Source organism: Rhinolophus sinicus, chromosome 18 (genome assembly GCF_057876585.1).
Source record: "Rhinolophus sinicus isolate RSI-liver-muscle chromosome 18, RSI-T2T, whole genome shotgun sequence".
Classification (NCBI taxonomy): domain Eukaryota; kingdom Metazoa; phylum Chordata; class Mammalia; order Chiroptera; family Rhinolophidae; genus Rhinolophus; species Rhinolophus sinicus.
Window position 1 is genome coordinate 42352506 of NC_142518.1, and position 16908 is coordinate 42369413.

General features: G+C 39.1%; 1 protein-coding gene across 9 annotated transcripts in view; it reads left to right on the plus strand.

Moving 5' to 3' along the window:
* KLF8 (KLF transcription factor 8) overlaps window positions 1-16908 on the plus strand; it is a 205099-nt gene that overhangs the window by 99849 nt on the left and 88342 nt on the right. Inside the window, exons 1-2 of one of the 9 annotated variants that reach the window (XM_019719062.3) lie at window positions 7125-7300; window positions 7715-7953. The exons of 5 other annotated variants lie outside the window; for them this stretch is intronic. In XM_019719062.3, the coding sequence (XP_019574621.1) occupies window positions 7278-7300; window positions 7715-7953 (262 nt within the window). In that variant the 5' untranslated portion in view covers window positions 7125-7277. Of the gene's footprint in view, window positions 1-7124; window positions 7301-7356; window positions 7954-16908 lie in introns of those variants that run through there. 3 more of the 9 variants (XM_074323660.2, XM_019719061.3, XM_074323666.2) reach the window with 3 other exon arrangements.

Sequence of the window (16908 nt, forward strand, 5' to 3'; positions counted from 1 at the left end):
ATAATGTCCTGTCATTGTGGCTTCATGGTAGGCTGCTCCAGTATTTGTTATTAACTTGAGGGTAGAGACTACCACAATACAGGGTTATTTGGGCAAACAAAGAGCAATAGAAGGAAAGAATAAAGGTGCAGTACTTCAATAGATGTGTTAAGAGAAATATTTTAAGAAAGCACCAAAGACATACTCCTCTCCTTCTTTCTTTTCTCCCTTTTACCTTGTTTCTCCGAAAATAAGACCTAGCAAGACAATCAGCTCTAATGAGTCTTTTGGACCAAAAATTAATTTAAGACCCAGTATTATGTTATATTATATTGTATTATATTATAAAGACCTGGTCTTATTTTACTATAAGTAAATATTAAAGTATTTTATTATAAGTAAAATAAGACCGGATCTTATATTAATTTTTGCTCCATAAAACGCATTAGAGCTGATTGTCCGGCTAGGTCTTATTTTCAGGGAAACACGGTACTTTCTGAGAGAAGTGATAAGACTCTAATGGGCAGAAGGATGAAGATAATCTCCCATTGGTTTGGGGGATAATGGGAGATGTACACAACCCCTCTGTTAGGAAAGTGAGAGATACTTGTAATACAAGGATGATAAGCATGAGCGTGCTTTGTAAGGCCTGCAGGGCCCTGACGTCTCTCTGGATTAACACAGTGATGAATAAGTTTCTGTTCTATTTATACATTTCCTTAGACAGTCTTGTATATTTATTTGTTTAATATGAAAGTAAGAATGCAAGTCTTTTTCTTGTACACTCATTAGGATCCTTCCCTGATTCAGGAATATACATTTTAGGGACCAGTCTAATGATGTTATTTTTTCCTGCAAATGAGGCTGAGGCTACCAGTTTTTCTGGTTTGGCTTGGTTGATGATTATAAAGCCTCTTACTTCTTCCAGTTTATGGGTGTGTAGAATCTAGGGTCTAAACTGGTACAAAAAAATCCATGCATGCCCAACACCCTACCCCCAACACACAAGATAAACACACACACACACACACACACACACACACACACACACACACACACAGATTCCCCTAGTCAAGCTCTTTGCTCATAAAGTTAGCAGCCTGAGGCACAACTAAACTTGTGGGAGTTAGCAGGCCTGCCAGAACTTGCCTGGGATGGTGCTCTTCAAGAAGAGTTTCAAACCCTGGTCAACTGTTCCTGGCCCATTGGCCATTCCTAAACTGAACTTTATTAATAATTTTATTATAATAATTTATTAATTATAATTTATTAATAATAATTTTATTTTAATAAATAAATTAATTATTTTATTAATTTAATTTATTAATTTAATATTAATTTATTAATTTAATAATTAAATTAATAATAATTTAAAATTATTAATAATGATTTATTAATAATAGTTATCCTTTATTGAGTGCTTTCTTTGTGCCAAACAGTGTGTTCTGTAGGCTATAATCTCCTAAGGGACAGATCCTGGATGTGGAGAGTCTGAAGCTGATACAATTTTGGGGACCCTTTTTAAGAAAAACACACCGTTTGATCCCTTCCAGGGTCTTGGAAAGTGCCAATTCAAATGAAAGGCCTTGAAGCTCAAGCTTCATTAATTTCACTGTAAAGCCACCTCTGCATTTTATTAATCTTTTTGACAATTCCGAGAAATAAGTACTAGCTGTATACCTTTAGAGAAGTGAAGTCACTTACCCAAGGTTGTACAGCTTATAAACTAAGTCATTGTTTTTCTCCCAGTCTCCTTCCAAGCTTTCTCCTCTCAGCTAACTCGATTTCCTTCTCCAAAATATCCTTATCCTTTTCGGACAGTAAGCTTAGCACTGACCTCTGGGATGTGTGAGGAACTTAACACTGCTTCAACATTAGCAGAGGGGCAAAAAGTCTAGAAAGAAGAATATGCCCTCTGGTAAGCTGCACAGCAAGAAGAACGTGGGTGAGGAGGGAAATTTTGTTCCTTGAGATAAGCTATGCACTGGTTTCAGCTCCACTTTTGTTGTTCCAGGAACAATTCCTTGAGAATGCAAGCTTTTCTGTTTATAAGCCGCTTGACTTCTTTCCCCTCCCAAGACCAGCTCCACCCTGCAGGGGTCCCCAACTCCCTTTGCTCTCCCCACCCTTCCTCATTTCACCCTATTCTGCTCCACCTTCCTCTCAGCCCCAGCTCCCAAAGCCTTTTTGTTGTCCTTGTTGTAGTGGGAGCAGGGAGGGTGGAGTCTTCTTGATGAGGCTTTTCCTCCCCTCCCTACAGGCCTCACACTGTGCTCCACCCTAGTAGTTTGTCAGCTGGCTTTAGTGAAAAGAATTCTGCAGGAGAATGAAGTGGAGGAGGGAAAGGGAAGAACAAGCATTTAGTGGGCCCTGACAAATGGGGTGTCTGCATATTTCTTAGCTGTTCATTAGGTTCCATGCTTAATTTAACTCTTACTCCTCATCTGAAATTTTGGGTATATAGAGGAAAACACAGGCCACTACTTCAACCAGGGAGTCTCCCTAAGGCTTATGGTGGGATGGAAGGAGTTGAAGATATTACCAATTGCTATTTGGTTTTTAAGCCATCTAATACGAAGGAGAACCTGTGATACTTCCTAGAAAGAGAGGGAAACTTATCACAATTTCTCGTTCTCCATACCTGCTCCCCAACATCCTTTGACTTATACAACACCAGCCTCATGCTGATTAGTAATGTGTCTAGAGGCAAAGAATATAAAAGAAATGTCTTGCCTTTGCCATTAACTGTGGTCATGGGGTACATAGTTCCATGTGAGCCATCTTTGAGTAGTAATCTGAGACAGAAGCCAGTTCTAAAAGACTAAAGGGAAATGTGAACTAATGTGCTGTGTATAGTGAACCAAGAGCCTCACTGGAGGCTCTCGGAGAAGATGGATGTTCTAATTTCTCCCCCTGACACCTAGCATGGTTCTTGATATAGCACAAGTGCTCAATACATTTAGTTGACTAAATGGATGGAAGAATGGACAGGAAAGAATTGGGGGTTTGTTTTTCCAAGTTTCAATAATTTATGTTTTTCAAAAACTGAATTTGCCATCTGAGGTCATGGTTTTCCCTAAAAATTAAAAGCAAATAAACAAAAGACATAGGACTTAAAATAAATTAGTAAAGAAAAACCTTTAATAAAAACATGAACTGTTTAGATATCTGTAAATGACTAAATATTCTTTTTTTCTTTTTGTTGTTTTGTTTCTTTAATTTATTTTTTAAATTTATTGGGGTGACAATTGTTAGTAAAATTACATAGATTTCAGGTGTACAGTTCTGTATTACATCATCTATAAATCCCATTGTGTGTTCACCACCCAGAGTCAGTTCTCCTTCCATCACCATATATTTGATCCCCCTTACCCTCATCTCCCACCCCCCACCTCCCTTACCCTCTGGTAACCACTAAACTATTGTCTGTGTCTATGAGTTTCTGTTTCTCATTTGTTTGTCTTGTTCTTTTGTTGTTTTTGGTTTATATACCACATATCAGTGAAATCACATGGTTCTTTGCTTTTTCTGTCTGACTTATTTTGCTCAGCATTACACTCTCAAGATCCATCCATGTTCCTATATCATCTTTTCAAATGTTCCTATATCATCTTTTCTTAACGCCAAATAGTATTCCATTGTGTATATATACCACAACTTCTTTATCCATTTATCTATCGAAGGACATTTTAGTTGTTTCCATGTCTTGGCCACCGTAAACAAAGCTGCAATGAACATTGGAGCACACGTGTCTTTATAAATGTTTTCAGATTTTTCGGGTAGATACCCAGGAGAGGGATTGCTGGGTCATATGGCAATTCTATTCGTAATTTTTTGAGGAACCTCCACACTGCCTTCCATAGTGGCTGCACCAGTCTGCATTCCCACCAACAGTGTATGAGGGTTCCTTTTTCTCCACAGCCTCTCCAACACTTGTTACTATTTGTCTTGTTGATGATAGCCATTTTGACTGGGGTGAGGTGATATCTCATGGTGGTTTTTATTTGCATTTCTCTGATGATTAGTGATGTTGAGCATTTTATCATATGTCTATTTGCCATTTGTATGTCCTCTTTGGAGAAATGTCTCTCCAGGTCCTCTGCCCATTTTTCAATTGGGTTGTTTGTTTTTTTGTTGTTGAATTGCATGAGTTCCTTGTATATTTTGGATATTAGCCCCTTACCGGAGGCACTGTTTGCAAAAATCTCCCATTCAGTTGGTTGCCTCTTTGTTTTGTCGATGGTTTCTTTTGCTGTGCAGAAGCTTTTAAGTTTCATATATGACTAAATATTCTTGAGGAGATTTTCCAGACTGAACAAGGAACTCATTATAACCTTCAGGCACACCTAGCCTAGACAATAATTCTAGTGGTTACTCTTTTCAAAATTTTACTTCAGTTATTTGCTCATTTTCATCTGCACATCACAAAAATGCATTCATTATTGACATAAACAGTTCAATGTCCATTAATGCACTTGAATATAAGAAAAAACTTTTCAGTGTTACTGAAAACAATGTTGGTTGAAGTGGTGAGAATTCTATGCTGAGTAGAACTCCCAAAATTTTATACATTGAAGTACTAAAGTTCCATGGGATAAAGTGATTTATTTTCAAATGCATAGAGAGTTGTACACTTGTCTATATGGCTCCATGCCAAAACATCTTATCTTGATAGCTGGGCAGATGGTAGAAAAATGTGATATAGTAAGATAGGGAGTTCTTTATTGAAACCTCTACTACAGGGATATTCTTTCATTCAACAAATACATACGCATGTTACTTAGTCTCTATCCCTTAGTTTTCTTATCTCTAAAATGGGGATAGTAATAATACCTACCCATAAGGTTGTCAGGATTCAATGACACACAGTGTACACACACACACACACACACACACACACACACACACACACACACTGTTGGACAAATAACTCATCCTTGAAAAACTGGTACATACCTCATTGCTGAATATCACTATGGTCACTTTCAAAGTACTCCCATTGGGAAGCTATGCACCCATGCCATTGCCTAGTCCACCCTTCAAAGCAATTTTGGAACTCTTTTTCTGGAATGGCCATCAGAGCTGTCATCGTAGTACCCTTGATGTCCTGAATGTCATCAAAATGTCTTCCTTTCAATATTTCCTTTATCTTCGGGTAAAGAAAGAAGTCATTGGGGGCCAGATAAGGTGAGTAGGGATGGTGTTCCAATACAGTTATTTGTTTACCAGCTAAAAGCTACCTCATAGACAGTGCCATGTGAGCTGGTGCATTGTCGTGATGCAAGAGCCATGAATTGTTGGTGAAAAGTTCAGGTCGTCTAACTTCCAAATATTAAACTTGGTTAACTGTTTGTCCAATAGGTACAAATTCATAAGGAAAAATCCCTCTGATATCAAATAAAGGTTAGCAACATCGTTGGAACAAGTTCACGAACTTAATTGTCAGACCTCGTACACATATATGGCTTAGAACAGAGCTTGGCACATAGTTAATGCTCAATAACTATTACTATTTTTAATAATGTTACCTGGCACCCATGTTACAGAAATGATGACACCTGGTGTCTAACCTCAGGGACTTTATAGTCTACTAGGGAAGAGCAATAATGTCAATGAATATGTGCCCTGAGGTAGAGAAGTTCACAGAGGAAGCAATAGTCAGTTCTGCCAGAAGAAATTAAGTAAGGAGGGGAGTTGATCTTGAGTTAATCCTTTCAACAAGGTAGACAGATTGCTTAGGCCATTTCAAACAGAGAAACTGAGGTAAGTCAAAGCATGGAGGATGGAAACAATCTGGCATTCTCAGGGATTTGTAATACAGGTAAGGCCCAGCAAAGTATCAGAAGTTCTGCTGCTTGAGAGGTACACAGGATCCAGATAACAGATTAGAGGATGAGTCCCAGGATTCTGCCTTGGATGTTGGCATGCGTGGTGACGTCATTCAGGTAGTTGGTGAACTACAGGAGGAAGAACAGACAGTTTGGGGCAGAGTAAGAGAAAGTGAGATGGTTAAAAGATAGGCAGAAATATAAAGCAAGTGAGCATATATGTGTTGGAAATACTGGGCTTTGAACATCAGTTTTCTTATTTTAAAAAAGGGGCTTGAAGAGTACATTAGTACCTATTTCCCAGGGTTGTTATCAGGAATAAATAAGAAATGATGAATACACTTGGCCCAGTGACTTGTCCATATGTATTAGGTACTGCATACAAGGTAGCTATCATTATTTCTCCTGTCTCTGCTCCCTCCCTCTCTCCTTTGTTTCTTGTCGCTCTTATCTTTCCTCCCCTTTAAAAGAATTGTGGTAGAGAAGAGGCACTGAGAAGGGACCCTGGTTGCTTGAGACTTCTTGGCCTTCTATTAAAATGAGATAGAAAGGGATTTTCAGGCAAGGGCAAAGAAATCCTGGAAATGTGACTGTTATCCTATGGATTTAGCTCTACAGGACTCTTCCCCAATCCCTGATTGAGAGGCAGGGCTTTGAGAATTCTATTCTTAGAGGACTGGTATCTGGGAGACTATAAAAGAGTCTTCTGTATTCACAATTCCTTCAACTCCCTCCTTTTCCCATCCATTCTTTCACTCTTGCATCTTTCCTATCTCTTGCTAGAAAATGCCCCCAGCTCCATTCTCCTTTGCTCTTAGTCTTCTCCCTGAGAAGATACTGTGACCTGGCTGTCCTTGCTGGTGTCTTACGGTTACCATGGAGAGCTAGGAGGGTAAATATGATTCTAGTTAACCAGCTTTCTGGCTTTTCCCTTTCCCCATTCCTCTCTTCGTAGACAGCCCACACCCCCAATCCTTGCATCCCTTTCACCCTCCCCTGATGAGTTAGCTTAACCCAAAAGGATAAGTGACCAAGCAATGTGCTTGGAAGCCTCTTTCAGGGACGGAAAGAACTTAAATCGACTCGGGTTATACCTCCTGTGGCTAGAGACTGGGACAAGCGACCTCCAGGGGCAAGGCCAGAGCTCTCCGCCCAGGGCCCCGCCCCACCCCCTCCTTTCTTCCTCCCTTTCTTAGCCGCACCCTTCTCCTACCAATTTACACTCTCCTCTGGCAGCCGTCTGTCCCTTTTAAGGAACTCCACCCTCACGATAGTCACACCTCTTTTGGGTGTAGCCTGGCCAGAGAGGAGTCACCCCACTCACTCAGGTTGCCCCGCGAGCACTTTAGGTTCTGCTCCGCAGGAACCGGAGGTCCCCAGTGGGGCAGCTAGGTGTCTCCAAGAAACCACACCCCAGAAGACTCGCAGAAGTTGTTGCCATTTTTCGCTGAAGCCCCTGCCCTGGCTGGGATGCCCCTATGTTTCCACCAATTGTAGGCATTTGCCCCTCCCTGCTTTCTTTTTAGGAAGGCGCTGGCGTGTGAGGTGGCTACGGCAGCAGTATAGGTTCCTGTCTTGAAGGAGTCCTTGTCCTCCTGAACCTTGCATTCAAGAAGTGCTTTGGAGTTTGAGTTGGTTTTCTTGGCTCCAAACCCGGGCCTTCTCCTCAAGGGTGTGTGGAGTTTAGAGGATGGGTGGAGAGTGGGCTTGGCCGGAACTGAATTGGTGGAGGTGAAAGGGGAGTGGAGGATTCTCAGCCTTGGCCACTTCGGCTCAGCGAACCCACTTTATTTTTAGCCGAGGAAAAGAGCTGCATTGGCAGCAGGAAGAAGATTTTAGGAAGTCGGCTTTCCTGGCCCCCCGATTTGGGGTTGCATGCTTGAGAGTTTTGTTTCCCTTGTTTCCAGGGTGGCCCAGCTTGGTCTGAATCGACTCCCTCTGCCTGGCCCTCCTCCCCATTTTCTAGCCAGGAGAAAAAGAGGAGGTGGGGGGCCAAGAAAGAGAAGGCGAGAGAGAGTTGCAGGCGCGCCGTCAGGGGCGGGTGTGAGGGAAACAGCTGTCTTGCAATCAGCTGAGGAGTATGAGCCTCCTGGAGGACGGCATGAGCTCCGGACACTGCAGGAGTCCCCAGCTAATGACATAGGCGGTAAGTGACTCCAGGATTAGAACCCACCCAATCTCAGCTTCTCAGCCTAGATTCTACCCCCCATCCCCACTTCTATTCTTTAGGTTTTAGCAGCGGGGGGGGCATGGGTGGGTTGGGGAGCAAGGGTACAAACTCTATGTGGAATCAAATTAAACTCGGGAAAATGACTGCTGAAGAGCTGAGCAAAGGGGCTGGGAAGTGGAGGGGTTCTTTGGGGGAGCCTCGTGGGAGAAATGGAAGGGGCCAAGAGTGGATGGATTTGTCTAATTTAGTCAACCCTGGCTCTGCACTCTTACTTCTCCTTAAGCAGTAAAGTTTGTCTTTGACTTAACCCAACCCAGCCAAAGTTGCAGCCAGAGAAAACAGGATTCAGAAGACCAAAGTTCCCAGATAACCCTGTTAAGCAGTAGCGGGTACCTAGAGATGTTTCTAAAAGGAAGGAGAAGCGGGTGTTGAGTTAAGGTTTGAGCCTAAGCTCTCGGGGGCACAGAGCAGCGAGGCCCTGGAGGTAGCCGTGGGGGAGGAGCTGTTTTGGGTGTGCTGGCTCTTTAAGAAGGGGCTGGGCTTGGTTGGAGGAGGAAGCCTTGGCCCTACCCTAGCTCTTTAAGACTTGGCCAAGACGGTTGGTTCGTAGGTTCCTGGGTTTGTGGAAGAATGGGCTGAATTGCTGGAGCTAATAGACTTGCAGTGGTCACTTGGAAGAGCTGTCTTTTTTTTTAACCTAAGAATTTGGGGAAAATTAAATCACAAAATAAATACAATTTATTCTTTGGAAAAATATATTCAAGGAGATGTTCAAAGGAACGCTCCCTTATTTCCTTTGGTATTGTCTACATTGTAAAGAAAAGCGTTTATTAAGCACCTGTGTGATGTCACTCTGTGATAATTACTGGGTAAACAGACTAATCTCTAAGTTTGGATTTGAAACTAATGGAAACTATGATGGTTTGGAGTAGCAGACATAACTGCTTTGAAACTCATACCACCGCTTACTTGCTGCATTACCATGGGTATTGCTTTTCTTCTTTAGAGAATGTGGATTAATAATCTTACATAAAAACATATTTTGGTAGATTAAATACCATTGGGTATGTGACAGAGGCTGCCTGCCACTCCATGTATAACTTAGTTTCACTTCCTTTTCCTACTATGTTTGAGTCTCTTCTTTCTGAAACACTGCTGATAGAATTAGTTTGCTGTCTATAAAACCCCTTTCAGATGGGGTGAAAGGAGACCTCAGAAGATTGAATTAGATTGCCCAAAGGCTGAAGTTAGAACATGAGTTTTCTTTACTTCTGATTTAACATTGTTCCCACTGGACTTTAGCACCTCTGAGAGAAAGGGCCACTAGCCTACCTTTTCCCTCATTCTTTGGGCAATTTACACAGGATGATACAACCAACAGGATGTTTGGACAACAGAAACCAGTGACTCACAAATGACCTAATCCCGTTCTTCAGAATTTTAGGGGAACCCTTATATATGAGGGTTTTTAATCTTTGGTGACTATTGGGGGACACACGAAATGGGCTGGGAACAGTGTCTTCAGGTTAGCTTGGCAGGCAGACAGGCAGGAAACATAGGAAAGACAGAAATATAAATTTAAAAGTAAAAGTGACACATGCATCTATTCCATCCTCAAAACCAAACTAGATAATGGCTCTACTTTCAGAACTCTGGGGAGCTACAGGTCCTTCTTATTTAAGCTTCCAGGATACATTGCAAAGAAAATTGGGGGGAAATCATTAACTAGATCACCACCACCACTCCTCTATCCCCCAACCCCTTCATTCTAGTATATGGATTTCTGAGATGAGGCCCTTGTTGGTGCAGCTAATTGAATTCCAATAATCAAGCCACCAAACCTAGTCTAGTCATCTTTCTCTAGGTTGTGTTTGCCTGGTGGTGAGGTAGAACAACCACTTATCCCTTCTCATTCTGGCTGGAGCTTTATTATTTGACACATTTATATATTCACCCTTGCCTTGAGTCAGTTATAGTTTAGTATGTCACTTAAATTGACAAATAATGAGAAGATTGCCTTTGGGTGCATAATTCATTTAGCAAATATCTATTGGCATACTGTGTGTCAGGCACTGAGAAAATTGTTTTCTATTCCTTCCATCTTAAATATCTTCTTTTTGCTCCCCTCCATCTAACCCCCAATCTTCCTTCAAGCCCTATTTTAGTTGTTAGCCCCACGTCAAGCCTTCCTTATTTCCTCAGCTGTTCCTTAGAAATTGTACATCACTGTTTATTCTGCTCAGTTGATACTTATCATAAATGAACTGCCTTAGAATGTACTTATTTTCATGATTTTTCCTTAAAACAGTATTGATAGTATTACCTCCATTGTTAATCCGAAATTAAAAGCCATCTCTATGACAACTTTCCTGGTCTTTGCATATGGAAATAAACTCTTTTGAGATTCCATATCACTTTACCTGCATGATCTGGAACCTAAACTACACTCCTCCCTATATTATGGTCATTTGTGTACATATCTAAACCCCTACTCCTTTTTCAGACAGAAATGTGCTTGAGGGCATGTGCTATGATTGTATCTTCAAAGTGTTTACCTAATTAAACACTGTAAACATATTTTATAGATGATCTTTTAAGATTTAGTTCCAAAATCACATGTTTTTGTCAGTGAAGGAAAACTTGATTGGGATGATTGACCTAGGTGATAATCTAGTACAATTGGCATCTCATTATTAAGTAGAGTGTGACTGAATAACATTGTATAGGACTCATTAGTTTACCAAAGATGATGTGTGCCTTGTTTGATTTACTTTCTGATTCTCATATAATAATGTTTCAATTTGGGTTTTATATCTGAAATTGGATTTCTGATGTATGTGTTATCTACAACTCTGCTTTATCATCTAGCCTCAGTTTACTCACCTGTAAAATGATGTGATAATTTGGGTGGGGATTGGAGGGATGAGTAGAAAAGGCAAAGGGATGAAGAATTGCAAATTGCCAGTTATAAAAACAGTCATGGGGATGTAAAGTACAGCATAGGGAATATAGTCAATAATATTGCAATAACTATGTATGCTGTCAAATTGGTATTAGGCTTATTGGGGTGATCTCTTTGTAAGTTACATAAATGTCTAATCACTGTGTTGTACACCTGAAGCTAATGTAATATTGTATGTCAACTGTAATTGAAAAATAAAATGATATGGTAATTTTTTATTACAAATAATGTAGGTAAAACACATTGGACCCAGTACCTGACTTCTAAATATTTCATAAGTGAAGGGTCTCATCATTTTTGTTACTTTAAATAATTTATTTAATTGAATGCTGCTTGTGTGTTTGGAGAAGAGGAAGGTTGGTTAGTTGGACAAGAGGCTGGATTTAAATGTCTGTAACATGCTAGGTGTTTTGTATAATAAACTTAAAGATATTATCTGTGCGCTTAGACAAGACAGATGTACTGTAGGCAAACCAAACTCTGTAGTTATTAAATACTTTAAATTAAGGAGCTATAACCTAACTCTAGAATCAAATCCAGGTATTTGATACATCAGATAACTAGCATTTTGCCATTTTGTTGTAACCTCAATCTCGTCATTTCTGAAATAGAATTTGTCATTATCCTTAGACTCTTCCCTCACCCTTCATTCAAGTCTTCCCTTTTTCAATTCCCTGGTTCTGCATCTTACCATCATCATAACTTGGTGAAGTTATTTAAACTCTATACTTGAGTTTTCTCATCCATAAATTGAGAATAATAGTAGAAACTACCTCAAAGGGTTGTAGTAAGGAAACTTAATTTTGTAAAGCACTTAGAAGAATATATGACAGTGTAGTAAGCAGTGGGGAAATATGGTTGTTGTAGTTCTTATGCACCATACTAAAACATCTGGCATTAACTTTCCCATCTTCCTCAGTCCCCTTATATATTTAGTTGCCAAGTGCTTTTTACCCCCTTTGTATCTGCCATCAGTTCCTTTCTTTTTATTCTATCTGACACCACCTTAATTTAGCCTAGAGGTACAAATAGCCTACAGACCAAAAACAGTGCACACATGTGTTTTGTTTTCCCTAAATTGTTAAAACTTTCATTAAAAATTTATTTTAAATTGGTAATAAACTCCACATTGCTCAAAATTCAAAATATACAAAAGGATATACAATGAAGAGGTTCCCTCCTAGCCCTATCCCCTAGCCTCCTATTTTGCCTTATTGGAAGCAACTAAAGTTATCTGTTTATTAGGAATCCTTCCATGGACATTTTATGCATATCAAGCAAGTGAGTATATATATATGGTGCCAAAAATGTATACACATTTTAAGAAAGGAAAAAAAAACTATTAAATTTGTAATAATATACGAGGTCAGAAAATTAAGTTTGTGAACTTACCCTAGAAAAAGTGCTACATACCTCATTGCTGAATATCACTATGATCACCTTCGAAGTACTCCTCTTGGGAAGCTATGCCCTGACACGAGTGCCTAGTCCACCCTTCAAAGCAGTTTTGGAACTCTTTTTCTGGAATGTCCATCAGAGTTGTCATCATATTACTCTTGATGTCCTGAATGTCATCCAAATGTCTTCCTTTCAATATTTCCTTTATCTTTGGGTAAAGAAAGAAGTCATTGGGGGCCAGATCAGGTGAGTAGGGAGGGTGTTCTAATACAGTTATCTGTTTACTGGCTAAAAACTCCCTCACAAACAGTGCCCTGGGTGCTGGTGCATTGTCGTGATGCAAGAGCCATGAGTTGTTGGTGAAAAGTTCAGGTCATCTAATTGTTTCACACAGCGTTTTCAGCACTTCCAAATAGTAAACTTAACTAACTGTTTGTCCAGTTGGTACAAATTCATAATGAATAATCCCTCTGATATCAAAAAAGGTTAGCAACTTGGTTGCAACAAGTTCGTGAACTTAATTGTCAGGACTCGTATACTGATAACAAAAGATGAACACAAGTCACGTTTGACTTCTGTAATTACAAGAGGTGCTCAAAGTGGTTACGATCAGTGTCCAGACACTTCTGATTACAGCAAACTACTGCTTGAGTAATGCTGACCAAAGTGTCCACTTATGTACTTTTTTTTGGCACGCCCGTTATTTTCTTCCCTGTTCCCTTTTATACACAGACAGTAACACACTCTCCATATATTGACACCTTGCTTTGTCTACTTAAAAATATACTTTGGAGAATTTTCCATATATGTATGTAAAAATATACCTTATCCTTTTGTGTGACTGCATAGTTTTTCTCTACCTATATGGATGAGTCAGTCTCCTATTGAATGACATTTAAGATATTTCCAAACTTTTCAGTGTTGTTTGTGATAGCAATAAAACAACCTTGTACATATGTATAGTGTTCTAGGGCTGTCATAACAAAATACTATAGACTGGGTGGCTTAAACAACAGAAATTTATTTTCTCACAGTTTTGGAGGCTGGAAGTCTGAGATCAGGGTGCCAGCATGGTCAGGTTCTGGTGATGTTTCTCTTCCTAACTTGCAAATGACTATCTTCTCCCTGTGTGCTCACATGACATCTTCTTTGTGCTCCTGGAAAAAGTGAGTGAGCTCTCTGATGTCCCCAGGGCACTAATCATATTGAATGAGAACACTACACCTATGACCTCATTTAAACTTATGCTTCCATAAAGGCCCTGTCTCTAAATACAGTTATATTGGGGGTTAGGGCTTCAACATATAATTTGGGCGGGACATAGTTCAGTCTATAGCAGTATATCAATTTGCCCAGAGCTACACTTTAAAAAAATGGTTGATTGACATTATGTTTCATTTAAAACTCTAGAATTCCATCTTCCCTTGAATAATGAGAACTGGACCAATGTCCCATTTTGTTAACAATTGCCTAGAATTCATGAACTGCTCTCTTCCTCCCCTTTTAGACAGGACATGTGTTCTCATGTTACCATATTCCTCATCTGGCCTAGGTGGCCTTAAACTTCCTGGCCTCTATAGGTATTGAGTTTGTGACACCTGTGTAAGCTCTTACCCTGATACGTATGAAATATCCCAATAGCTTATCATTCTACCTTGATCCTTTCTGCCTTCTCTATTTTATAGACCACTGCTAGGATATCTTCCTTAAACACTTTTTTTTTTATTATGCCACTCTCCCTTCACTCCACAATCATTTACTGGGTGCCTATAAAGTTTCAGGCATCATGCTTAAAATCTGGGGTTAGGGTGGTTCACAATTTAAATTGGAACCTTGCCTTCATAGAGTATATAGTCTACTCTTCTTCTTATCTAGATTTCCTTTCTGTCTCTTGACTGATCCTAGTTCCTCAAGGCCGATCTCACTACAGACCATTTCTTTGGAATATTTTTCTGACAATTTCACTTTCAGTTACCTTCTTTTTAAATTAGTCCTCATAACCTCAAATCATAATTCAGCACTGCAGCATTTATTATCTTGTAATGTTTGGTTGCTATTGTTTTATGCTATGTGGTGAGTTTTTATCTCACCACATAGATGGGGGATCTCAGTGAAGTATGTCTTATATAAAGGGGGCAGCCATTGATCAGCTCCAACTAATTTTTCTCTTGTGCCAATGTAGATTCCATGTTGTAAGATATTTTTAAGAAAAGCGAGAAATAGAATATTTTTAAAAAGAAACCTGTTTTTGAAAGGTTATAAGTTAATTTGATTTTAAGTTTTAACATCACTGTGAGAACCAGGCCAGCATCTGCAGTGGGCTGTGAATTTTGTCTGCCTGACCTATACTGCAAATTTCTTGAGGTAGAGACCAGGTGAAAACCTGGTAATATTTGCTCTCACACATACATACACACAGTGTCTACTACAGTGTTGGCTGTTTAGTAGGTTCTCTGTAAAGACTTGATTATCATCAGTCAGTACTTTAAGTGGGCTGTAATTTCCAGCAATAATATATCAGTTCTGCTTTCTCCAAATACCTAACATGTGCTTTTGAAAACAATTATCAGGACAGGCTTCTTTTTCCCTGCTTCTTTTTTTCTAACTGTAACCATCCACATTTCTTGACCTAGCTCCATTTTTTTTCAATTGATCCTTTATCTCTCTAGAGTTTCTTTCATTTTTTTCCGCTTTTCTCTTCTACATTTCCCTTAAAATACCAAGTAACAAAAAGAAACAATATCATCAAAAAGCTCTTCACAATGCTGAGCATGTACTTAACTTTTGATTATTTGGGGGCTGATATTCCAGCTCTTTTTGTTTCTTTCTGTGCTGTGAATGATCTTTGCGTAGTTGTTTCATCTTCAATTAGAATGGGAATGTGTGACGTGAATCTATTCATTGTCTCGATTTTTAAACTAGTTCTGATAAATATACACAATATACCTCTTCCAGTTTTTTGTAACTACATCCTAGAATCAATATGTAGCCTTGAAAATAAAATTATTATTATTAATTATTGGTTCCTTCATTCACCTGACATCCTGGGGTCCAACAAATTAAGATGTGTAAGGACTCTTCTAGGACTGCTTGAATTGGTATTCTTGAGCTGGGTAGCCCAGACAGTAAGTAGAAAGGCCTTTTAAGAGATAAAGTCTCTGCTCTTAAGTCCCTAAGCATAGACAAGGACTACTATATTGTTGTACATTCTTTTTGGTTGCTGCAATGGCACCAGGTTGGAGGAGACTGTTGCATGAATTAATGGTATAAAATAATGAAGTGGATTGCATGAAATTGCATGAAATTTTACATTATGTTATAGAGCAGTGAGATTGTACTCTTGTGGCTCTTTGTTGTTTTTCTAAACTGATGCTTCAGGGACATGCTGGAGCTCTGTATTCCTAGAGATTTTGTCTGATGATTAACATTGCAATTGGTGGAAATACTTTAATACTCTTTGCAAATATTCAGTAATAGAGCTGACTGCTAAGGTATAAGAATACCTCCATTATTATTATTTTCAACATCTTCAAACTATTGCAAAGTGCAGGATAGTAGCAATTACTTTAAGGGAGAAAATGAGCTTTGGTATCAGATATCATCCCTAGATTCAAATCCCAGTAATTTACCAGCTGTGTGATCTTGGAATTACTTAATTTCTCTGAGCAGAGGCTCATGTATATAATAGAATCAATAGTAGTGCCTATGTCCCAGGGATGGTGAAGACTAAATATGCCCCATTGGAAATGCCATAGGAATGAAATGACATAATATCTTGGATTTTCCTAAAAATACCCATTGAAGTTGGGGGCGTAAGTGGGTTAGGGGTACAGATGAAACAAGATTTTCCATGAGCTGAAACTATTGAAGCTTGTATTAGGCACATGGGCATTCATCTTTACTTTGGGGTACATTTAAAATTATACATAATAAAAAGTTGTTTTTTAATACTGTGGGAGTGAGGCTCAAGTTTACCTGATGGTTTGTGGAGAACGTAATTGTCCTTAACATCAGCCTCACAGACTGAGCAGAAACTTGGAAAGGCATTCCAGATCTTCCATCTATGTATTATAGAATGTTATAACTGGAAGAGACCTAATGTTATACTGGCTAAGTAGTTTACTCAAAATAACATTGCTAGATAACAGTGGAGCCTGGACTAGAATCCAGATTTTCCAGCTTCTAGTTAAAGATTTTCCCATTGTTTCACACTACCTTCTTTAACTGTAGCACTTTTAATATAAGTTCTATCAGTTTATTGTAAGATTAATTATTGTTTAAAAATAAATTTACCTACTTTCATTCTTTTGCATGTGGCTTTCTAGTCTCCCAGCCCCATTTATTGAAGAGGCTTTCTTTTCTCCATTGTATGTTTTTGGTTCCTTTGTTGAAAATTATTTGGCCATATATATGTGGCTTTATTTTTGGCCTCTCAGTTCTAATTAATTAGTCTGTGTGTCTGTTTTTCTGCCAAAACCATGCTGTTTTTGACTAGACTGTTATTAGTCACCTTACAAAAAATTAACTCAAAATGGATCAAAGACCTAAATATAAGATCTGAAACAATTAAA